This window comes from Convolutriloba macropyga, chromosome 10 (genome assembly GCF_964194025.1).
Source record: "Convolutriloba macropyga chromosome 10, txConMacr16.3, whole genome shotgun sequence".
NCBI classification, from domain to species: Eukaryota; Metazoa; Xenacoelomorpha; order Acoela; family Convolutidae; genus Convolutriloba; species Convolutriloba macropyga.
This window is the reverse complement of record NC_134477.1, coordinates 29477426-29503690: the sequence shown is the minus strand read 5'-3', so window position 1 is coordinate 29503690 and position 26265 is coordinate 29477426. Positions and strand designations below refer to the sequence as shown.

Genomic DNA, 26265 nt, shown 5'->3' with positions numbered 1-26265 from the left:
CTTGTCTCTAGGTGACTTAAAAAAGCAAAAAAGAGAAAAGTTTTATTAAAAAAAGGGCTCTCAATTAGAGTTCGATTTTTTTTGATAGTGAACTTCCCTATGAGACCAGAACTAGTCTTTCTATCGCCTTGCATTCAACTTTTACGAACTCAAAATTTATTCTTTTTATAGAAATTTGAATTAATGTTTTCGTAAAAAAGATCTTAGTTTGAAGAAAATTGTACTAAAAGTGAACAATCATGCTAAAGATCCCATTGTTCACACAAAACTTCAATCCTCGATAACTCCTCGAAAAAAACGAAACTCAAAAAAATCTTTTTACTTTTGAATTCTACGCTGGACCAGTTTTTTAATGATACCACTCACATTTCTCTACGACGAATATATCGATCGGCCAAAATTCACTGAACAAAAAAAAAAACCCATTTGAGTATATAGTTCCTTCCCCCACAAGTGGAGTCGGAACAATAAAGGCTCACATAGTCTGCAATAACATAGTACCGTAGCCAGAAGGCTATTGGCAGACAATAGATAACAGTGCCCTGTTAATAGGTAACAGTAGCCAATAAGTTATTGGTAGCCAATAGGTTACTGTGCCCTGCTACAGTAGCCAATAGGTAACAGGGCGCAGTAACATATTGGCTACTGTGCCCTACTAATGTGGACTATTTGAGTTTTTCTTCAAATTTTAATGTGTAATGCTCCTAGCATTTACGCTTGTGAGTTTATTAGTGAAAACTCAAATTAAATTTAAGTTAATGAATTTGCTTCCAAGCAAATAAATGGATCAAGAAAAAGTAAAGCGCAATTCACTGCTCAATTTTTTTAAATACAATCTGCACTAACATTTTATTTACTGCTCAAGAAGAATAGTCAACGAGACACAGTAACAAGTTACTGGCTGTTCATAATCAGTTTATTATAGCTGAGTTTAAATGCTGAGTTAAATAAAAAGAAAACTTTTTCTGCAATAGTTGTGTTGTGCTGTTGTTGTTATTCCCTTTATTTTCTTTTGTTCTGTTGAACGTTCTGTAGCTAGAAGGTGTCTATGACGCGACAAAATGAATAATTAAACTAGATTTAATTTTTCTCCCTCTATTTAAAATAAAGACATTTCATTCACACTAAAAAATAGTCTTGAAATAAGACCTGAAATATTTAGGGAATAGATACGAAAATTATTTAGAAACAGCCGATAATCAAATTCCAAAAAAGTTTTAAAAAACACTCTTGGTGATGCCGGAAATTAATAGAAAATCGCTACTCAGCAACTGAATTTCTCTTCAAGTACCCTTTTTCTCAAAATATATGATAACCAGAGTGAAAAAAATTAAGCTGCAAAATATCAATTGTAGTTTGTCTGGTCCGACGTGACCAAAATCACCACGCTAAACTGAGTGCAGAAATTTTGAAAAAGTGTCAACAGATCCGTGAGTAACCCATATAATTGGAAGTTACCGTATTGCTTGATTTTCAACAGTCAACGGGAAAAAACATTCAGATACCCTTTTAGGAAGCCATTTCCATTGAACTTTTGAATACACACATGAAATCCGAAAACGCTGAAAATAAAATGAAGTAAAGTCGAAATGAAAATCTTTTTTAAAAATGCAAAATATTTTTCTCTGTTTTTAATTAAAACCATTGATTTTTCATTAATTTACCTCTAAAAGTTAAACATGCATAGAAAAAATACCCTGATTAGAATAGTTTTTTTTTCAATTTTAAAAAATTGTCACATTTATAGTTTTCTTAAATTTTTTTTGCTCACATTTATACTATTGTGAGTAAGTATAAATATAATGAAATACTTTAAGTGTGCTGTAAAGCCACGGGTACCAATAATTTATAATAAGTTTTCTGGGACAAGCAAGGTTAAAAGCAGAGCCTTGAATTGTCCACTTTACCGATTTATTGACATAACAAACTGACCTGTAACGCAAATAGTTATTTTAAAAAATTGTTTTTGTTTTGCTCGTTTTGATTCCAAAAATCCAGCAAAATTTTTGTGAGAGCAGCACCAGCATGCAGCGGAGAAACTTTTCCTCGAAAAACAAGTCAATTTTTGTAATTATTTTTCCGATTCTGTCGTTGATCCTTTCACAGTTGGATCCTTTGATACTTTTTCACAATCCAACTATGGTCTGCCTTTCCGTTGAGATTTACTAAGAGAAACTATAAATAAATAGTTAAAGAAAATTTCTGTGTTATCGTTTTAAGAAAACATTTGTTTTCTTTTTTTCATCGGATTCTGTTTTCCGCCCTATCCTTTTCGAAAAATCAAAACCTTACAGGCAAGCTGAAAAAACAGATGCGTATGAGCTAAAGTTTTCAGTGGAGGTGGAGGTAATAAATGCACTTCCTTTTGTTTTTTTTTCGGAAACGGAGAAGAACCAATAGTTATAGTATTAAAACTTCAGGTCACTTTTCGACATAATTTTAGTTATGATGGCTGGTTCAATGCACCTGGCTCCGACCCGGACAGCTCCGAAGAAATGCTTCCAGGCACCACATCGTCCCAGATATGGTGTGGAGATGTGCCAACTGACATTAACCTCAAATGCCATTCTAACATAACAGGTGATAGAGGGCTTGCATTGATATCTTAACGCTGAACATTGATATCTTACTGAAGTCTTAACGCTATCAGTAGAATGCGGTGAAAGAAACTCTTAAGTGATAAAAATGCAATTCTTAAAAAAATTCAAAGCTAGCCCGTACCTTGGTCTTATATTTACCAAATTCTGAAACATTGAAAATGAATTTAAACAGTACTGAGCCATCATAAATGAAGAGAAAAATCCAGTACATATAAAAATAATTAGGGTAACAGTCTGTGAATGTTCTGAATGTTTTTACTTCACTTTCTGTTTTTCTTCACGAAAGCTATTCAATGGGTTGACACATGTTCTACAATTGCAGAACTGCATTTTTTTAAATGTAGTAAGCTAATGTTTCGTAGAATCTAGACACAATTGTTTTTTCATGCAACCAGCTTAGTTTCCTAACTTTATTAGTTCTGCTCGTTTTGCGGTCCTGTGATCTTCCAATGTTCAGTCCATTACTGTCGTTAATGGAAGCTCTCATTGGCTCTATGGGCACTTAATTGAGGCTTTCTAATGGCTCCAATCTAAGTCAAACTCTTTTCACGAGTCTGACACCATAGTTTTAAAAGTATCTCCTTGAGTTTTTGAGCGTTTGTAGTTTTTTGTCGTTCTTTCCAATACTTTAATTAAAGATAGCTTCTTTGTTGTTTAATGAGGCATAATTGAATCTATTTGAAGGCTTTATTTCATATCTAATGTTTTTGACGACTATAGCACATAACTACTTATTTTCAAAAAGAATGATTTCTTTATTTTTGACAGCTTTCTTATTTTTTTGCTCTTTCAATTACGGTTTTTGATTAACATTTCTCATTTGAAATCTTAAGATTATTTTGTCGCAAGTGTGGAACAATGTGGTCTCAAATTCAACGTTGGTAACTAACTTTAGAGAATTTTTTAAAATGGAATTATATTTTAGTGCTTCTCATTCTTGTTAAATTTTTAATTGTTCAGTTCATTATTCTTATTTTTAAAAGTTTAATAATGATACGCAGTTGAAAGTATCAACCGATTTTTTTATAATTGATGTTCGAAGCGAAATGGAAACTCTGTAAGCTCAAAAAGATTGCTAATTTTTGTCAGTTTTGGATAATATATTTGTTTTTGTTCTGTCAAGTGTTTTTCCTTGTTATACACAATTTTTCTTTAAAGAAAGCACAGTGGTATGTTTTTTAGTCTTGTTTTCAATTAATTTTTATTTCAATTTTTGAAAATTAAGGAGATTATTATTTGAACATTCTCATTGATTTTTAACTTTTCAGTTCTGATTGCCTCTTTTTTGTCTTTTCATTCTTTTCACTTAATTACCGCAACCTTAGGACTCGTCAAATTTATAATGAGTCGAAAACATATCTATGATAAAAAATGATTTATTTTTGTAGCAGTGAAAATTTATGGTTTAGTTATCTTGAGAACTGTTGTTCATCTTTGAAAAACTTTAGTGGCCTTTTGTTGTAGCGATTGTTTGTTGTTATTTTTTGTTATGTGTTCCCTGGTACGTACTTATAACAGTCGTCCTATGAACAAATGATATCATGCCATTAGGAATAATTTTTTTAATCATTGAGTTCGTCACTGGTTTTCACACCACTTATTTTCAAAGACATCAATGAATTCCCGAGTTTTGTCAAAATTGCTAATTGTTGCCATTTTTACACCTCTTGTTTCCTATTTGTTGTAGGTGAACCAAGGTACCATAGTTGAACTGTTTATTCAAAATGTTGATATTGGAATCAACCTTTTAAAATTATTTTCTTTGATCTTGTTCGTATTTTTACATGCTTTCTTGACTACTGCAGTCTACGCCATCAATAATTTTAATAGTCAGGTCGTTATTTTTTTATTTCACTCCTAGGACTTTTCCTGTAATGTTTTTCTGCTTTATTGTCATTCAACGCTTTTACTGTTTTGCTTTTCCTACTCCGCACACCTCAAGAGAGCATCACTGTTAATCTTATGCCGCTCTTTCAATGTTCTTTTACTGCTTCTTTGTGTGGAGTCATTTCTGAAACTATTTTGTAGTCACATTTACCCTAAATTGTCATAAAGAACTTACACAACTCTCAAACTGACTTTGAAACACTAACATTCAGGTCAATTACTGTAACTCAAAACCTTTCATGGCAAATTAAGGAGTCCTGTGTACTAAAAAAACTGCTGATAATAAAGCATATGGCGACCAAAACAAAGTTGTCATTTTTAAATGGTTATTTTTTTTACCAGAGTCTTGTGAGCAAGAATTATTTCTGCAAACAGTAAAACTGAAGATGCACTACATGCTGCAATCTTATTCAACTGATCAACTGATAGTTTAAATAACTAGTTTAAACAGCTAAGAAAGAATTGTACGTTCAATGCAAGACCAAAAAATTGGCTTATTTTAGCAGACAGGGGGCATTCTGCTCCAAAGACCTGATGATAGTGGCTCTTTAGGAGATTGTTCACAAACTTTGAACTTGAATAAAAACTTTGGCCTTGGGTTAAAACACGATACATTGACTCATTTTTGAATCAATTGTTGCGTGAATCTAGTGAACACATATGGGTTTAACGAGAGAAACGTGTAATTAAATAATGCAATCGGCCCTGTTCTCGCGTGTCATTTCTTCCAAAACACCCGATATTTCGTTTAATTTATAAGTAAATGCAAACTATTCGCATTAAATCTGTGTGATGAGGATGGGTTTTTGTACTATAGGGCTGGACGAATGCATTTTTGACATTGACAATGACCCGTGCGAGTATTACAACTTAGTGGATGATCCCAACTACCAGGCAATAAAAGAGATGTTATTGGAGAGAATCAAATACTGGGAGACTCTTCAGGTAGAGCCACTTGTTCCACCAATTCTTGAAAACGCAGGCAACCCTAAGAATTTGGGCTATGTTTGGAAACCCTGGACTTCTGATCCTACTATACCTCCCAACTGGCTTGGGCCATCAAAACATGAACTTTAACTCAATAAAGACCGCATAGATGTCCGCGATGATGTCTTATTGTAATAGACAGGCGCAATAATTGGATTGTATTTGGATGTTTGTATACATTAATAAATGCACCACTACATAAATACGCCCATCAAGGTTAATTTAATTGATTGGAAGAAATTTGTGAAAATGAGTTGAAAACACTTACAAAACGAACGCGTTGAAAGTAATTGTAAATATACTCCCCTCAATTACACTCTGTTTAAAATGGCCACTTTTAAGGTTACTGGCTTTTGCTTTTTTATTAATGTTTTACTACCCTAGCTAAAAAAGCACTATAGCTCAATAGAGAGAAAAGGGGTCATTCTAATGACCATATTGTACTGAAATACAACTTAAATTAGATGTAAGATATTAGAACAATTATGTGAACTAGCTAAGTATTGAATTATCATTCAAATAATAGAATGACGCAATGATTTAAACCACTAACACTGTGTAAATTGTCCATTTGATATAATTGAAATGGCAGCAATTAATATCGCATCACCAACTTAAAATGAATGGGAATTACCCCTTCACAAAACTATAAATACCAAAACAAAAAGTAAAATGATTGAGAAAGTAAGAAGAAAAGAAATTGAGAACTAACTTTAGAGATTTTGACAGCATTAATAAATTCGAATCAAACCATGCGGAGCTATTATGATTATCGAATAGTTTAATAAAACCTTCCAACAAGTTAATTTTGATGTTAACTACCAAAATCACAAATCCAAGCTTGATTTAACGATTTGCAAACATAATAAAAACATTTAAAATTAAGATTAAATGATTAGCTTTCATGAAATTTATGAAAATCATCTAACTAGATCTCTTAGTCAAATCTACCTTTTAGAACCATTAATTAATTTATTAAGACTGATAACATGTAAAAAAAATAAGCTTATACTAAAATTTCGGCAATCGAGGTTGAAGTTGACGACAAACTTTGCCCCCCATGCCCCGATTATAAAATGGTAATTTAGCATTTATTGTTAGTGCTGATGGCATTGAAAAATACACAACTGACAGAATTAGTAGCTTTGAAGCACGAACTAGGGAGTTTACTAACCTAATGATGAAGAAGAAAGTTAGCGCTGTTTTTATAAAAGGCCTATGAAGGACCACAATTTAAATGGCCGACCAAATATCACACGTTTTTGCAACTTTTGGCGTAATTATGGTTACTCCATTTTTAATTGCACAATCCACAGGACTGATGAAGGCTTCAAACAGATGAAAAAAGGACTCACTTAGCGATGCAACAAAACAATTTACTACAAAAAACAAAATCTTAGGAAACATTATCTCAATTACTGAAACCGACAAACTAATTGTTATGGATATTATAAATGCAGATTCGTTAATAAAATTTACAACAATAGCAACAACAAATCATACGAGCAACAATTTCCCCAAAAAAATCCTTTTTGTCCACATTAAACTGATGCTGGTCAATATTCTGAAGATGAAAACCAACATCTTCAACAATCCTAACTATCCAATAAGACGCTATTCAATTTGGGGCGTCAATCAATGGTTATTTCGATCTATAACTTGGCTTTTCTCACTCTGTCTGCTGGATAGTGTGCCAAATCCCAAAACATAATATTACAGCCGAAAAAAATATGCCGATGCTGTCACAGGTTTCTATTTTTTATACTTTTGAAGTCTCCTAAAGTTAATACAAATAGTAGTCTGAAGTCCAGGATATTTTTTTCTATGTATTATTATTCAAGAATATTTGTATTACTTCACTACCAAAGACATAAATAAAAGTTGTGGATAGGGAATTGAGTACCTAATGCACACAGGCTCAACATCTGCCTATCAGATTTTCCCATATTTATCGAAAGGCAAAGAATAAATCCTAGGAATTTTTCATGAGGAATTTTTCTGCAATAGATACCATAAAGCTCTACAACGCGTTCAAAAATTGATGTTTGGCCGCAATAAGGAAACTTTAAACTAAGGGAAAGCATGATGCAAAGTATGAAGTATGGGCTACACAAGAAGGAACTTCTAACTTGATTGGCATTGAAATCCGCCACATTTTCTGAAACTCTCTATTTTCTTATCCCTGCTTTTGAATTAAACGAACACACAGGATAAACAGAAAATCAATTGTAGAACACTCAAAAATGAAAAACGCTAGCCGCAAGTATCGGAAAGGGAAGCAATAGTTTTGTCTCAACCAGATTACATTCAAGCAAGATTTATCTAGTTGTATAAATGTCACGAGTTTGACATAGGTACATGGTCTTTCAACAAAACATAAATTACAGTTTTATAATGGCCTTCTAGTTGACTGTTTTCTTTCACGGCAGTGAAATTAGCTTGGATTGTTAGAAGCACGCCTCCGTAATGACAGCATACATAAAAAAATACAACGTTGTTTATTTTGCCAATATTCGTATAGTGTAGCAGAAACTCTAATAAGCAGAATCTTGAAGAATTTCTTCAATTTTTTCACGAGTACAAGGGTTACGACAGAAAACATTAAGCTTTTCGGAAAAAACTGAACAATCGATATTTACAGAGCTCAAAACTTGCTGCAAAAAAAACGGTTAATAATTTTGATTGCAAAATATACAACCCTCCTGTGAACTAAAAGTTGTGAGACAAGAGGTTGCTTTAGAGTGGTGGAGCTAAAACCATGAACAGTAAAAGAACTATCCCGGGCCACCGATCATAAAGATTTCTTTGATTTCTTTTTCTCTTTTCTGTTGTAGCTCCCCACGTTGGTTTGCACCCCCACTTAAACTATAAAAGCAACATTTTTGGATTTCATACACTCACATAATCAATTAAACACAAACGGCGTTTAAACATTAATAACGCAGCGAACATTTGAAATTAACGCTTACGTAAAAAGTTATAATACGCATTTAATGTAAGCCTAAGTTGAATGATTTGTGCTTTTATCAGTTCGATATTTATCTTGTCCAAGAACAGTTTTATCAATCTATTTTTTTAAAGTTATGGAGAGCAAATATCCCTTCAATTTAGCTCTGATGACGACATACTACTGTTATGAAAACAAGTATCGATAAGTAGGAAAAACTGAATATCTTTTGGTGCAAACAGATTGGCTATATATTGTTGTGGAGGGCTGTAACAGAAAAGAGAGATTTCATACTAGGTGTCTCAAATATGAGTCATAGTAATAATAATAATAAAAATTTTGGTTCCTGCGTAATCGCAGCGGAACAGCATTAGGCCTACAGTAGCCTGTTCTCAGCTGCCCTTTTTTTTATTCCCCACATTTCAGACTAATCTTTCTATGAGCAGCATTGCTCTTTTTGTGGTGACTATGGCCACTTTTTTTGCGTCTGAAATTTTCACGTGGTACCATCATTGCTGCCAACATTGGTCAGGCTATGGTCAACCTGAAGTAATCATACTAGGCAGGGAAAAAAGCGTAAGAGTATAATTTTAAGAAAACTACACTCTTTTTACACTCTTTACACTCTTTAATCCACTCTTTTTACACTCCTAAAAATTTCTTTTTATTACACTCTTTCGTCCAATTTTTAGTGGGGAAAAGAGTGAAAAGTGTAAATTTCAAGCGATTACACTCTTAGAAATACACCGCAATTTTGAAGAAATTACACTGTTAGAAATACACTACAATTACACTGTTTTGTCCACGTGTTTCCTTCTTTTCAACGGGTGTAAATCTTATCAAGGCTCCACAAAAGAACAAAAAATACAGAAATTTGTGCTGCAATAATAAAAATTTGATCTAGTTCTTCGACCCAGAATGGAGAGGAGGAAAATACAGATGACAATGAAGCCTTTTCTCGTTTAGTTTTTTGGTTTGGCCGGTCTTTGTTCTTCTTTCTGCAGTAGAAGACACTTTTGCAGGTTAATGGCATGTCTGATTCATTGCATAATGAGTTTCAAATGCACCTTTTCAACGCCGCCGTTTGCAAACTATTCGTTTTAATGTCGTTGATACTACTGAATTATACAAAAAGAAAAAGAATTAAGATTACAGGTTAATGAACCGTCGAAGTAGGTGAAGAAAATGTCGAACTTCATGAAAAACGTCTGTTAATAACTTTTTGAAGAAGACGAGTTAGAAAGTCTATGTTAGCCCATTTTGTTGCCGTGATAAAGTACTTTATGAGTCTGTGCAGAAATAAATGCCAATATTCTTAATAAGAGGGGCACTAACGGTGTAAAAATATTATTTTTACACTCTTTACACTCTTTTCCCCGTTATTTTTGGGCGAAATCCCCGGCCCGGGAAGGTCGTATATGGTACATAAAACATTGATTGAATCCAAAATTTCCGTTTAATGTAGTGAGAGGTCATTTAATTTTAATAAATCATTCACTCAGTCCGCATTTGATTTTTTGGTTTTATAGTAATGTTTATTCGGTGTTGAAGCATGCCATTAGTCATACTGATCAGGGCTCACAGTTTTCTTCAAGAACGCTCGAACATCTTGTTACAAAACTGGAATTTACTACCAAACATGCCTCAGTTAGACAATATTGTATAGTATGCGCAGTGTAAAGATCACTTGGAGCGCTTCAACGTTCAGCTCGCATTTACAATAAACAAATACTACAAAACTTTAATACAAAAAATGATGAAGCAGTCTTTCAACACACTACGAAAGTCATATTTCTATTGCGTACCGAACTCCAATAGCACTCCCGATTTAACCATCAACCATATGGCAATATGACAACGCTACCGATATTTAGTTCCAAAGGACTGCCATTGTAAGTCAAGCTAGAGAGTTCCCAGGTTACCCATACTTGGAAAACTTGGTACGGACGTAGTACGGCACTGTATAAGTCTTAGATAAAAACCGTACTAAGTTTTTGTCAAGTTTACTACGGCACCGTACTACGGCCGTCATAAGATTTATTAGGTTCCGTGTTATGGCTTATCAAGACTAGTAGGGTGCCGTAATAAGGACGTACCAAGATTAATAAGGTTTTTTAAGGTAAAATAATAGCTGGAAAATGGTCGGAAAAGGCTCCAGTCAAGTTGAAAAACCGACTTTTGAGACTTTTTCAGTATGTTCTGGGTGTGTTTCCCTCCTCCTTTATCATCCGGCTACGGCGGAGTTACAAACTAAAGCTATAGGAGAATTGAGCAGAGCACTAGATAAAAAAAACTAGGCTCGAAAAGCACTCTCCAAAACAGACAAACTAAACACATAAGGCAAAATAATACCTGGAACAATACATAATTTCTGCACAAGATACTACACAAAATGCGGGACTCCTACGTTGATTTTCGTCACTGACTTTTCAAATGAGCAAAAATTTAAATTTAGTTTTTTTTCTGAAACCAGAACAGATTTAATTGAACCTAACGCAAATCAAACACATTAGTTTTTCTTTCCTTTCCTATAAACTGTGTACCTGTAATAAGGGATTTGTTCATCAGCTATTTAAGTGGTACTGACAGTTTCCTTTTAAAAAGAGTGGTGATTTTATTTGATTCACCTAAACCCCAAAAGATTTATTTTTTCCGAACTTCATTCAACAGCTAACCTCTTTTCGAGACATAACACGCAAGCTTTGGTTTTGTTTAGAAACTAAATTTTCAGCTAAGACGTTTTTGATGGATATTCGGAGTTGCACGTTTTTCTGGTTGATTATTGACATTAACTACAAAAAATTTTAGTGAGAGATTCAATTGACGAAAAAGTTGTGAAATTTAAATGTAAAACCCTCTCTACTTTAGGAACCAATTAAAACTGAGCTCAATAGTCTCCAAATTCTGATACGAATTAGATAAAGACACAGACAAGAGGAAATGGCACTAAAATCTTTGATGGATTCTTAAATGCGCCAAAAATATTATAAATTACTTTTTACAGAAACTAGAGGACAATTAACTGAATCGACCGCAACAAATTGGAAAAAAAATTTCTATAGTTTACTATAAACTGTGGGCCTGCAGCTTGGGATCTAATTGCCAGCTGTGCGTACGTGTGATTTACAGTTGTTTAATTTGTAAAACAGCGCAAATTTTATTTGATCCACTTAAACCGCAAACCTTTTGTTTTTCCGAAGTTCCGTTCACAGCTAATATTTTTTGAGACATAATACGTAAGCAATGGTCTTCATTGGAACACAATCTCAGTTATGACGCTTTTGATGGATTTCTGGAATTGAAAACTTTTCTGGTTGATTAAAGACATGAACTGCAGAAGATATCATTAGACTTCCATAGCTCGGTACGGCCTTACAAGGGGCGCATCCCGTTTTTGCTACTTCGAACTGTTTTAAGGTAAAATTTTTGACCAGCGTACCTGAAAAGCAAATTAATGTTTGAAAACAACACCTTGGAAAAATTACAAAACTTGTTACTGCCTTATATGGCGCCGTACTGTTTTGCAATTTTTCATAGATGTGAAAAGTGCCAGAAAGTAATGAAAAATTGACTTGTATGAGACAAGCGTTGTTTTTAAAACCGATTTTAGGAAAGTAGACCTTAGAAAATGGTAATTAAATTAATTGGACACGGTGCCGTAGAAAACGTATTACGATCTTATATGGTGCCGTAAAAAGTATTGTAAGTTTTCTACGGCAGCGAAGAAAGTCTAAGTAAGTTTTCAAAGTTTCGTCTAAGGTGGGCAACCTGGGTTTGATTAATTTTTTCAAAATTTTTTGACAGTTTTACGATAGAAAGGAGAGGCAGTGCCGTTAAAGTTAGACAATTATCTCATGTTACAGTAGTCAATTTTTTTTAAAAAAAACTCGTCTCGAATGGAAATTAGAGAAATAAACAGAAACAGTTCACAATGCCTCCCCAGAAAAGAAGTCAATTTAAGCACAAGCTTTTTAAATATTTTAGCAATAAAACAACAATAGTTCAATAAAAGTTCTCACTCAAACTCAACAGAGATATCAATAAAATAAACCTGAGAACCTCGTATACGCTGAGAAGCTATACATTGATGTAATTTTTTTTATTCTAAGATTACAAAGATGAAAGAGGATTACGATAATTATCTACATGTGCGACTCTCTTTCCAAAAATTCATTGCTTTACGGCCCAAATTGTTGAAATAGACAGGCCTTTGCAAGCTCTCAATATCAGCTAAGCCTGTAAAGTACAGTACAATTTGTTTGCATAATTTTGTACAACACAAAAATTTGCGCCAATTTTTGAATATAAGTTTCTTCAATGGCACTAAAAACAAAATGATATTTGTCACTAAAAATTAAATTTCAGTCTGATTTACCTAAGATTCTTTTTTCATTAATCCAATGACTAGAATTTTTTTCTTAGTTAAAATTGGAAACTACTCTGCACATTTTTGTCAGCTCCCTAGCAGTTCAAGATTACCCTCCACATTGTGTTGTTGCAAATTTCAGAAAAACAAATGCTACTATTTCATCAATGTTCAGAAGGTTCTATATCCCCAGTATTAAGCATCTCATGCAACTCGTTTTTTGTTTGTAGAGCACCACCTAGTCCATTATAACTGGACACTGTTTTATATCAGCAGTGTTTAATACCAGATTCCTACTTGAACAGTGTTCGATAAACTGTAGCAGTAGAAATGGGGATGTACACCTCCTTCCAATCAGAGACTGAGAAGACACTATTCTCTTTTATATAGAGAGAATTCCACTAGAGTCAGTCAATTAGAGTAGTTGCACGGTGTGTATACTTCTGACTCCGGTGTTAACTCTTTTATACATCGTTATGATTGAAGTATATCTTCAGTGTTTTACCGAGTCTGTTAGTCTGAGAGATATAGGTAAGCCTACCTCGCGCGCAGAATTAAGTAGCCCTAGCTCTTTATACTTTAAGACTGTAAAAGGAGCCCATCTAGGGTCTGCCTTAACTGGTGCGACCACTGATTTAACAAACTCTAACCGTAAAAAGAACTCACACAAAACACACTATCCTCTCTTGAGAAGGAAAATTAGAAACAGTTTAAATAATCTTTTAGTTTATCTCCATTTAAAACTTAGAAAAAAGGGGAACACAACCCCAAAAAAAAAAACAAAATTCAAACTGAGAAAATGAACCATTATACTGGTCAAACTTCCTCGAATACAGAGACACACTCTGACGAACTACAATTAGCTGTTCTTTCACAACAGAACAAACGTCTTCAACATGACATTTTACCCTTTGAAGCTAAACACTATCAAGACCAAGATGAATTAAATCTACTTCTGAACGTAGCAAAACAACTTAAATATCACTGTTTTGCAGCAGAGCAACGGCCTTTCTTTTCTTTACAAGATAAAGCATCACAAGTTTCACGTACTGCTATTCTCTCATATCTAATTAAAATTTATGGAGCTCAACTCACAAAGGGATTGATTCTTTTCATTTGCGATCCTCTCACAAATACATTTATTTCTCTTATATATGACACCTTGATTAATCCACTATCAGACACAGTATTTGAATTTCTTAAGGTCGGAATATGGTTGGAGATAAAACCCTTGGGAAACGGGTGTTTTTCGGAAATCTTCTTTTGAATTTCTCAAACGTCTCGCTTCCACACTTAATAAAGCTGCTCAACAATCACGGAAAAAGAGCGTACACAAAATCGCTCGACAAAAAATAGAGGGTTACAGTAGTCAATTTTTAAAAAAAAACTCGTCTCGAATAGAAGTTAGAGAAATAAACAGAATCAGTTCACAATGCCTCCCCAGAAAAGAAGTCAATTTAAGCACAAGCTTTTTAAATATTTTAGCAATATTACAACAATAGTTCACTAAAACTTCTCACTCAAACTCAACAGAGATATCAATAAAATAAACCTGAGAACCTCGTATACGCTGAGAAGCTATACATTGATGTAATTTTTTTTTATTCTAAGATTAAAAAGATGAAAGAGGATTACGATAATTATCTACATGTTCGACTCTCTTTCCAAAAATTCATTGCTTTACGGCCGAAAATGTTGAAATAGACAGGCCTTTGCAAGCTCTCAATATCAGCTAAGCCTGTAAAGTACAGTACAATTTGTTTGCATAATTTTGTACAACCCAAAAATTTGCGCCAATTTTTGAATATAAGTTTTTTCAATGACACTAAAAACAAAATGATATTTGTCACTAAAAATTAAATTTCAGTCTGATTTACCTAAGATTCTTTTTTCATTAATCCGTTGACTAGAATTTTTTTCTTAGTAAAAATTGAAAACTATTCTGCACATTTTTGTCAGCTCCCTAGCAGTTCAAGATTACCCTCCACATTGTGTTGTTGCAAATTTCAGAAAAACAAATGCTACTATTTCATCAATGTTCAGAAGGTTCTATATCCCCAGTATTAAGCATCTCATGCAACTCGTTTTTTGTTTGTAGAGCACCACCTAGTCCATTATAACTGGACACTGTTTTATATCAGCAGTGTTTAATACCAGATTCCTACTTGAACAAGGTTCGATAAACTGTAGCAGTAGAAATGGGGATGTACACTTCCTTCCAATCAGAGACTGAGAAGACACTATTCTCTTTTATATAGAGAGAATTCCAGTAGAGTCAGTCAATTAGAGTAGTTGCACGGTGTGTATACTTCTGACTCCGGTGTTAACTCTTTTATACATCGTTATGATTGAAGTATATCTTCAGTGTTTTACCGAGTCTGTTAGTCTGAGAGATATAGGTAAGCCTACCTCGCGCGCAGAATTAAGTAGCCCTAGCTCTTTATACTTTAAGACTGTAAAAGGAGCCCATCTAGGGTCTGCCTTAACTGGTGCGACCAGTGATTTAACAAACTCTAACCGTAAAAAGAACTCACACAAAACACACTATCCTCTCTTGAGAAGGAAAATTAGAAATAGTTTAAATAATCTTTTAGTTTATCTCCATTTAAAACTTAGAAAAAAAGGGAACACAACCCCAAAAAAAAACAAAATTCAAACTGAGAAAATGAACCATTATACTCGTCAAACTTCCTCGAATACAGAGACACACTCTGACGAACTACGATTAGCTGTTCTTTCACAACAGAACAAACGTCTTCAACATGACATTTTACCCTTTGAAGCTAAACACTATCAAGACCAAGATGAATTAAATCTACTTCTGAACGTAGCAAAACAACTTAAATATCACTATTTTGCAGCAGAGCAACGGCCTTTATTTTCTTTACAAGATAAAGCATCACAAGTTTCACGTACTGCTATTCTCTCATATCTAATTGAAATTTATGGAGCTCAACTCACAAAGGGATCGATTCTTTTCATTTGCGATCCTCTCACAAATACATTTATTTCTCTTATATATGACACCTTGATTAATCCACTATCAGACACAGTATTTGAATTTCTTAAGGTCGGAATATGGTTGGAGATAAAACCCTTGGGAAACGGGTGTATTTCGGAAATCTTCTTTTGAATTTCTCAAACGTCTCGCTTCCACACTTAATAAAGCTGCTCAACAAGCACGGAAAAAGAGCGTACACAAAATCGCTGGACAAAAAATAGAGGTTTACACTCATCTTCTTAAAGTATACACAAGCTCTGTAAAAGACGCAGACTTACAAGAGGAACAGATTCTCGAATCTCATACACTCCTATCGTGGTACATACACAGATTTTGGAAAAGAATTGTACGACACATTTTTCCAGCCACAAAACTAATAGCTGAAGCATACCCCCACAGTTAAAATCTAAACTACCAGAAACATAACACTAAATTTATGATCCAAACTGGTTCCCACAAAAATTTGTAAACATCACAGAAGTACCGTCGGAAATTATACAAAAATCATCCATTCATCAAAATAATATTGAATTTAAAAACTACAATGCAGACAATCAACCATTTACATGTACAAACCTTCCAGAGAACACAAATATGTCTCTGGAAGCATCTCTGATAGAAAATATGGATATTATAATCCACTCACAACCTAGACACTTGTATTAACGAAATTGCAGAAACAGATTTTAGTTCTACATTGTTAGATGATGGAACACATTTTTCATCACATACAGTGAACACACTAATTGACCTTGAAGATAAAGGCCAAACTAATCACCACAGCAAAAATAACAATAATGCCGCTAAAAATACCACTAATAACACAAAAATTTATCAGAATCATCAATACAGACAAGCTGTCAATACGACTGAATAGAAACAATATTCAGATCTATTAAATACAACTCTAGTCACATTACCCAACATAAACACACCTTTAAAACGTCTACAAAGAAAAAACTCTGTACATTTTAACACTGAACCAATTATATTAAGAATTCAACCCAAGCAAAACTAATATATAACCAAAATATTCAAGTCACTCCACAACAATTAGTGAATTTTGTTAGACAACTTGACTCACAGACTAATCAGCAATCAACAAACGCCCCAACTCCTTATTATCTACAGGCGGCGTCAACACAAACACCATCACCGGTAGTTCGCCGAAATAAACAAATGACGTATCCTTATATAGGAGGCTAAGTGCCTATGCAACAGTATCTAAGACCGTTTGATGGTACTGATCCTACCTACACAACAGGGACTTTTAAATGCTATCACAGCAAATATGGCAATGACTACAGGACCAGATCAGACTGATTCACCATATCATGAAGCATGGTTTCTGAAAGGAATTGCCATGATACAAACGGCCCTTATAGGACCGGCACAACAATGGTATTCACATTTACCACTAAAAGTAAAAAAAGGCAAGCATTTTGCCGTGAATTTCATTTTCCAGTGTACTTAAAGGTCAAAGATAATAACTTTAAAGCACAACTTGAAAATGATCTTTATCTTCCTGTCCCTTATCACGAATTCAGAACCAAGGCACAACCTTTCGAACAATTACAACAAAACAAAGTACAGCAAATTAAACAAAATCACTCATTATTTGAACCCTGTCCTAGTTTACATCACACGGATGTCACTCTAATTACAAACAAAACAGAGCCAATTACACCATCTAGTCAAAATGCAAGTTATGCAGAGTTGATAAACACTATAAAATTTTCACTTCCAGCACTGGTTGACTTCATACATAAATCTCCAGAAATTTATAATTACTTCTACACCGAACAAACAGAAATAATTGATACGCTTCTATACGAAGCACAACAACATGGCCCAGTTATAAGACAATTGCTCCTTTGGAAAAAACATAAAAAATCAACCTCGTCCCTTCATTAACTATCCGAGCAAACAAAGGATTGCTACACTATTACAGAAGTTTCCGAGAACTAAATATAAATGAAACAAATCATCCCTTATATTATATACAAGAGACTACTTCAACAAATAATTTTTTTACCACTTTCTCTCCTTTTAGCGAATTTTTTTCTGCAAATTCTCACGACCTTTCAGGTCATCCCAGTCGTGAAAAAACCTATGCCAAAAATAACAGAAAACTGTTATTTTCCCAACATTAAATTATGGATAGCAATACTCACACAAGATTGCTTGAATCGCCAAACGAGCAAATCTATGCAAAACCTCCTCGTGGCTCCACAACAGCCATTTCTAAAAGTTTCACCATACTATAATCAACGTATATCAGTGGACACAAAGAGCGTAATCTCTCCGTCTTCGGATGGAAATTCTTATGTCTATGTTATCGTAGACGCCTTCACACACTTTGTTGTCCTTCATTGCTCTCCAAAAAATGATGCAACAAATGCACTCTCTGTGTTATTTGATCACTGGATTGGTAAATTTGAAAAACCCAATAATTTGGTAACAGATAATGGAAATGAATGCATTAACGGAGAAATCACACACTTTTGCAGTACATAAAATGTACAATTTAAACCAAGAACGCCATACGCACTATGGTCTAATGGATTAGTTGAGAATAGTAATCTTCAACTAAACACATTTCTTTGCACAGTTTTAGAATCACAATACGAAACATGTTAACAAAAAAAATAACCGTTTCCTTTTGCATTCAACTCACAAGTTAGAACCAATATCAGTTTATCACCAAATGAAACCCAAAAACTCAATAATGTTTAACCTATCTTCCACTAAAGATAGCTTTGTAAATTGTAAATCCTCATCCAATTGACCCTGTAATTCTTTCCCAAACATACACAAACTGACAATCTCGGTCATCGTCCTCAAATTAGAAAAAAATACAGAAGGGAAACTTTGCACATTGGTTTCTCAATCGTGAAAAGATACACTCTGAAGTTTATAATGAAGTTCACAATTATTTAAATCACAATAAACTTTTAAACACAATTAAAAATCGACGTTTTGGAACTGCGCAACCACTTAAAATCAATACTTATTTTTTAATTGTAAATAAAGCCACACAAATCGGAATATCAGAAAAATTCCAACCTCAAAAAATTGGACCTTATAAAATAATTGATACCCGCAGAGTATTTACTTGTAAAGTAAAAAATTTTTCTGGTAAACAAAAAACTCGTCATAGAAGTAATATTGTACCCTATTACCCAAAAGAACTCTTCGTTCAAGAACAAATGGAGAAAAATTTTTCGGATAATACCTTGTTACCGACTATCAATACATCGAAATCTGTCTCGTTTAGTCTAGACAACCCAGACATACCATCCAAAGATGCATCTTCCCCCCTACCACTTTGTAATTTGTCTGAAATACACAAAAGTAACTCGAAAAACTACAATACAAGAGATACTCGTCCTCGACGACAATCGATGAAAGATTATAGAGCATTCTTACCACAATCAAAAATTTCGGACGCATTCTTAACACACAAACACCACTCTTCTTACACAGAAAAATCACTCATCTCGCATTATTTAGCCAAACCCACCTTAGCACAACACGTTAAATACCTGGTAAATACAAATCAAATAAAAATACAATTCCCTCGTTCTCTTATACGGGAAGGATATTTCAAATAGTTCTTTCATCCCTCTCCCCCCTATTACAATTATTTTACTGGGGAAAATAATCAAACTCTTTAGGATAGTAAACAAAGAACGCGGACTACCTTTCCACCTGCTACCCTAGCAGAACACCAAAAGCCCTCTATCAGGAATTGAAAGAAAGGGGATTACAAGCCATTCCACACAAAAATAATGAAAAGGAAATGAACTAAGAATTAAGTTAACAACCAACCCACGGCTCGGTCCTGGAAAAATTCCCTAATCTCATTTATTCACAAAGATATGATTCAGTAACTTTTTCTTTCCCGAAGAAAGTTTGTGCTCAGGCTATCTTGTATCACCTAATATCACTTTTCAGTCCACCTCTCTCAACTTAGTTGCTTCTCTCTCTTCTCTTCTCTCTTGAGTCTAAACTTCATCTACACTCTCTCTCTCTCTCTCTCTCTCTCACTCTCTTAATAAACTAATCTTTCTTCACTCTCCTAAATTTCCTTTCATTTTCACTTAGAAAAAAATTTTCCTTAAGTCTTCAATTCAACTTCACTCTCTCGTCTCATTATTTGTAACAACTCTTTCACAGTACAGCTCTTAGCCCTCAGAAACTACAGCTATCACAGCAAAATAATCAACTCTAAGAAGCTTCAACCAAACTGCTCACACAAGCAACCACCTCAATACATCTTCATATTTTCAGTCTCACTGTACTGAAAGTGCAGCTCGATCTCTATCGAAATCAGGTATGCAAATTACTTCACAACACAGATTTGAAGTACTATTTGGAAGAACGCCATACGCTGACAATTGTCAATATATTCAAAATTTTTAATCTAAACAAATTCATTTTCAAGTTAATTTGTATAACTTAGATCATATAATATATTCGCACACTTGTTGTGAATTGGTTTTCCACATTAGAGATTTAAATAACGAACAAATATCTTTTTGTTATATCTCGATATTTCCACCCCAAGCAACACCTAAACTATCTGAACTTCTTTATACAGACATTGTCTACACTGTTAATCTTGACGCTATCCTAGCCTCATACGATATCAAACATATTAAAGAACTCCATAGGTTGGATGAATAATACCACGAGCTTGCAAAGCAACAGCTCACAAAGTGAACTTGAATTACCACATATTAATTTCTCCTTCGCTAGAAAGGATTATACAATTGCAGAAGTGTTGACAGTTTTCTCTGCAGATTTTTTAGATCTCATCTATCAACACAATGTCATCCCACCAGAATCACCCTTCGCAGCAATCCGAGTTATTATACCTATTTTCAATTTACTCATAATTGTTCTTCCATCCTTCACTCATTATAAAGTCAATTACTGTGATGATTGCCCCACTCTGGGCCAGAGATTAACATCAGAATTGCGTCCTCTACTCAATAATCGAACACTAACCCAAGTGCAACCCCCGTCTCCGAATCACCTAGTTGCTCATACAGTGAAACGAATAAACAATCCACCCCCAAAAAGTCATCATTTAAAACCTTTAATAAAAAATCATAAGCACAAAAAATTGAAGAACACCCCTACTCAGTCATTAATACCACTAAATATACAGAAATTTGCCCAAAACTATCTGGCAGCAAAGCATCTTTCAATTAATGTTCAAAGTAATCTGAAACATTCACAATATACTAAAAGGAATGAAACACCAAAATACATCAAAAGAGAGAGGAGCCTCCTGCTAATGGGTAAAACCCTGGAAAATCTGAACCCCCAATAGGACAATTTTAACAAGGCGGAAACAGCTGATAAGTTTGACTACACTAGTTTTCGTGTTCTTCGTACAGCTTTCTGGTGTTCTTGGGCGTTGAGGTTACAGTCTCGGACGTTTTCCGTTTGGTAGCTAAACGGACCGTGCCTTTCACCGGAGCATCAGACTGGGTAACAGAAAATCATTTGTATGTAGCACAATTTCATGTGCGCAAGATTTCGGAGCAAATGTACAAACCGTCTAAACCATTTAAGTGGAATTTGAATGCAGAACAACACTGGGATATTCAAAATACATTGCACAGAATGAAAAACTAAAAATTTACCCAAAGAGAGAGAGAGAGAGAGAGAAGCCTGTTGCTAATGGGCAAAACCCTGGAAAACCTGAACAGCCAAAACGACAAATCTAAAAACGCGGAAACAGATGATAAAATAGACAAAGACTGCAACACACTGACAAAAAATGGTTTGCCCCAATCCATAACTGACAGAGAACCCAGTTTTCAAAAAAAAATCACTGTACAAATTGTCGAAAAAAGAAAATGCAGGACTACTTAGGGTTCTGCTACATTGGAGGGGATTTCCGAAACAGTGTGCATACAGAAAATTTTTCTTATCGATGGAGACCAAGACTGTCATGTGAACTTCCGGTTCCGTTCACTTAAACATCTCCCTTTTTTAGCATGGAGGGTCCACCTATAAATTTTACCCGCGAGGATCGGCGACTACAGGACTAGCAGCGGCGTAAAACGTCTAAGTAGTAGCAGCAGCAGCAGCAGCAGCAGTAGTAGTAGTAGTAGTAGTAGTAGTAGTAGTAGTAGTAGTAGTAGTAGTAGTAGTAGTAGTAGTAGTAGTAGTAGTAGTAGTAGTAGTAGTAGTAGTAGTAGTAGTAGTAGTAGTAGTAGTAGTAGTAGTAGTAGTAGTAGTAGTAGTAGTAGTAGTGGTGGTGGTAGTAGTAGTAGTAGTAGTAGTAGTAGTAGTAGTAGTAGAAGTATTAGTAGTATTATTATTATTATTAGTAGTAGTAGTAGTAGTAGTAGTAGTAGTAGTAGTAGTAGTAGTAGTAGTAGTAGTAGTAGTAGTAGTAGTAGTAGTAGTAGTAGTAGTAGTAGTAGTAGTAGTAGTAGTAGTAGTAGTAGTAGTAGTAGTAGTGTTCGAACCACCGAGGGATCTCTCTATTGTCAGTACCAGGCAAAGTGTTTGCTTCCGTTATTCTCAATCGATGCAAAGATTCAGTGGATCGCGTCTTAAGGGAAGAGCAGTGCGGCTTCAGAAAAAGCAGAGCATGCGCCGACCAACTCTTTGCCCTGCGTCAAATAATAGAGAAATCAATGGCGTTTCAATTGGATATTAGCTTTTGTTTCATAGACTTTCGAGCGGCATTCGATTCTGTCGATCGTGAGCAGATGTACCAGATAATGAAACACTATGGTCTTCCGCAAAAAGTGATAAACATCATAGGAAACAGCTATGATGGATTCAAATGTCGAGTCAAAGCCGAAGGTGAGAAAGGACGCTTATTTGATGTCAGAACGGGCGTTAGGCAGGGTGATGTGTGGTCCCCAATCCTATTCGGCCTTGTCATCAACTACATTTTGGCTAACTCGGTGTATGGAGGATTAGACATTGGGAGATTGGTGGCTGACTTAGATTTTGCTGATGATGTTGCTCTCGTGGGGGTCTCAGACAGTGAGGTGCAAGAAAACCTACATCGAATCGAGGCCCTTGCGGAAGCCGCTGGTCTGAAGATTAATGTGGCCAAAACAAAGAATATGGGCGTAAAATGCGACAGCCCAAATGTTGTTGCAGTGCCTAGTATCCAACAGAACGTGGAGATACTCACTGGAACACATAAAGCCAAACTAGGACTCCTGGCAGAGACATCTAGCCAGTCACGACTAACCATCAGCACGGAGGTGCTGCTGGGAACGAAAAAGAAAGCGGGCTGGTTCGAAACACAAGATGGCCGGAAGCTAAGATTGAAAAGCTTAGCGGAGGCTAAGCCAGCGTTGGTAGCTTCACAACAACAATCTGCGGTAGCAGATTCAGTGTCGCTAGAAAATGAGAGTCGGTCAGTGGTGGCTGACCAAGAGTCTTTAAGATGTCAGAATTGTCAGCGGCAATTCAGTACAGTTACCGGACGCAAAGTGCACCAAACAAGATTCTGCAAAGCCGGTTTGTCAAAGAATGTCGTCGACAAGTCAAAGTTCGAGCAACTAGAGGCGAGCCTCACCTGTGACAAGTGTGAAAGGAAGTTCAAAGCAGTCAATGGCCGAAAAGTTCACCAATCGAGATACTGTGGCAAACCTAAAGCAGCTGCCACACGCGTGTTTTCCTGCAAAGTACAAGATGTTCTCGGAAACGAGTTTGAAAACATAGAAGCGTTCAAGTATCTCGGATCATATGTCAGCTTCAAGCATGGAGACCTGCAGGAAGTCAATTGCAAACTTGCAGAAGGTAGACAACGGTTTGCTAACTTCCAAAATCTCTGGAAGAGCAAGCAGCTCAGCGTGCACCTCAAGTGCAATTTGTACAAAGCACTCGTTTTATCAGCCGTGCTGTACAGCTCAGAGACTTGGACTCATTCGAAATTAATGGAGAGAAAACTTGAGAGTTTCCACTGTGGTTGTCTTCGGAGAATTCTACGTCTGTCATATCTGGAGAAAACAACGAACGAAGAAATTATGTCAAGAACACGAATGCCCAACTATCCACGATGATCATGCGCAAACGGATAAAATGGTACGGACACATCCAGAGAATGGAACCAGGAAGATTAGCCCGCAGTGCCTTCGATTGGGACCCGCCCGATCAATACGTCCATGCTAGACGCGCTCCTGGGGGGCAACGGAAAACGTGGATGAGTCAAATCGAAGGAGACTGTGTACGAAACAAAGTATCGTTCACCAGATTGCAGGAGAAAGCAGCAACCGGGTCAAAGAATGCCTTCAACAATTTCGTCGTACAGCACTTCACAGAATAACCAAACAAATAACTCTTCTTGTTTTGTTTGTATTTGTTGCCAACCGTGCCTTTATTTCATATTTGGAATTAAAGTGTTGAAACAGTAGTAGTAGTAGTAGTAGTAGTAGTAGTAGTAGTAGTAGTAGTAGTAGTAGTAGTTGTAGTAGTAGTAGTAGTAGTAGTAGTAGTAGTAGTAGTAGTAGTAGTAGTAGTAGTAGTAGTAGTAGTAGTAGTAGTAGTAGTAGTAGTAGTAGTAGTAGTAGTAGTAGTAGTAGTGGGGGACAAAATCCAACCTCACCTCCACGTGGTGTCCCCTGGGGGTAGGTCATGTGCTGCGGCTCTACGCTCACATGGTCGAGCTAACGAGGCACTGGTCTTCTAGTTTGTGGCGCAACTAGTCGTATCTCAGCCTTCAAACACCAAAGCAATGAGTACAATCAACCATGGCCCCGAGTCCCGGGTAAGGGGTGCTAAGAATCTCCCGAGGAACCAACTCAGAATTGCAACTTTAAACGTCAGAACACTGACCCAAGCCGGATCTCTAGAGGCTTTGAAAATGGATCTGGCGCGATACAAGTTGGATATTCTGGGAGTGCAGGAGACGAGATTGCAGGAGCAAGAAATTGATCTCGGAGACCACAAGCTCTACCTGTCTGACTCGTGGTTGTCTGGTGTAAAGTCGAGACAAGGAGGAGTGGGCGTTGCTGTAAAGAAGTCATTGATAAACAGCATCGTAGAACAAGTGGCTCTAAGTGAACGTATTTGCTACGTCAAGTTCGCGGCTCAGAGGAGAGCCAATCTAGCTGTTGTTGTCTGCTACGCACCTACGAATGAAGCTAGTCTCCAAGAGAAGGATTTGTTTTGGAGTCAACTTTCAGACCTAGTTTCCAGTTTCAAACATAGGGAGCGTATTTGTGTCATCGGTGACCTCAATGCAGAGCCTGGACACCAGTTGAATGACACCATGAGCTGCAGAGGCCCGTTTGGAATGGGTGAAGAAAATGAAAACTCTGAAAAGTTGTTATCATTTTGCACTTCACACAAATTGCTCGTAGGTGGTACATGGTTCCAGCATCGACAAGTGCATCGGTACACCTTCAACCCTCCCGATCCGAGTTGTCGAAAAAAGATGCTGGATCACATTCTGTTTGCAGAGAGATACAGAGGATGTCTGACGAATGTGAGGTCCAGAAGAGGGAAAACCACAATTACCGATCACGAACTGGTCATTGCGGAAGTATCTATGAAACTTTTGTCTAAAAAGTCATGCCTCACGCCCAGAATCAGTTCTGCAAAGCTGCAAGATGAAACAACGCGTGACTTATTCACGCAGGAGGTCAAGTTACATCTTGATAAGAGCGGCGATTTCGAGAATACAGAGCAGTCTTGGGACAATTTTCGAAAAGCCCTGAACCAAGCAGCAGTGAAATGCCTCCTTCCGGACAAGCGAGTGAACAAACCTTGGATTTCTCCAGATTCTCTGGAACTTATCCGGAAACGAGCCGATCTACAGTTAAAGAAACACAGCAGCGCGGAGGTGCTGTTAGAGTTCACAAACTGCTGTAAGGAAGTCAGAAAAGCTCTACGTGCAGACAAACGGGCATGGCTTGAACGCAAAGGCCAAGAAGTGCAGAGCTTCGCGGACAGAGGCAACTTAAAGGAGGTTTTTGGGGCATCACAGCAGATTTGCCGAAACTGGAGGCCCCAGTTGACCAAATTAGTTTCAAGCACTGGCGTCAACTTACGGACGAAAGAGGAACGACTTGAACGCTGGACGGAACATTTTAGTCAACTCCTGAATCCCTCAACATTCAGTTGCAGTACGAGATTGGATCCCGAAGAAGCAGCTGAAAGCTTGCCGATTGACCTGAGCCCAATTCGATTTGAAGAAGTGCTTGAAGCTGTCCGCAGGTTGAAGAATGGCAAGGCAAGTGGACCCGATAACATTTCCTGTGAGATGTTGAAAGCACACAAGGGTATTGTCGAGTGGCTCTGGGACATCATAGATAAATGTTGGTCGACGGAAGTTCTGCCCGATGACTGGAAGGTAGCAGAAATTGTCCCATTATACAAGAGTAAAGGAAAGAGGTCAGAGTGTTCGAACCACCGAGGGATCTCTCTATTGTCAGTACCAGGCAAAGTGTTCGCTTCCGTTACTCTCAATCGATGCAAAGATTCAGTG

The 26265-nt window shown here is 36.1% G+C and overlaps 2 protein-coding genes across 2 annotated transcripts in view; both read left to right on the top strand.

Annotated features, from left to right (window-relative positions):
• LOC142348504 (arylsulfatase B-like) overlaps positions 1-5714 on the top strand; it is a 33690-nt gene extending 27976 nt beyond the window's left edge. The window contains exons 7-8 of the mRNA XM_075399880.1: positions 2444-2580; positions 5305-5714. Of these exons, the coding sequence (XP_075255995.1) occupies positions 2444-2580; positions 5305-5564 (397 nt within the window). The 3' untranslated portion in view covers positions 5565-5714. The remainder of the gene's footprint in view (positions 1-2443; positions 2581-5304) is intronic.
• The window catches only part of LOC142348425 (GTP-binding protein 1-like), a 447324-nt gene that overhangs the window by 383583 nt on the left and 37476 nt on the right, over positions 1-26265 (top strand). The gene's annotated exons all lie outside the window — the stretch shown is intronic.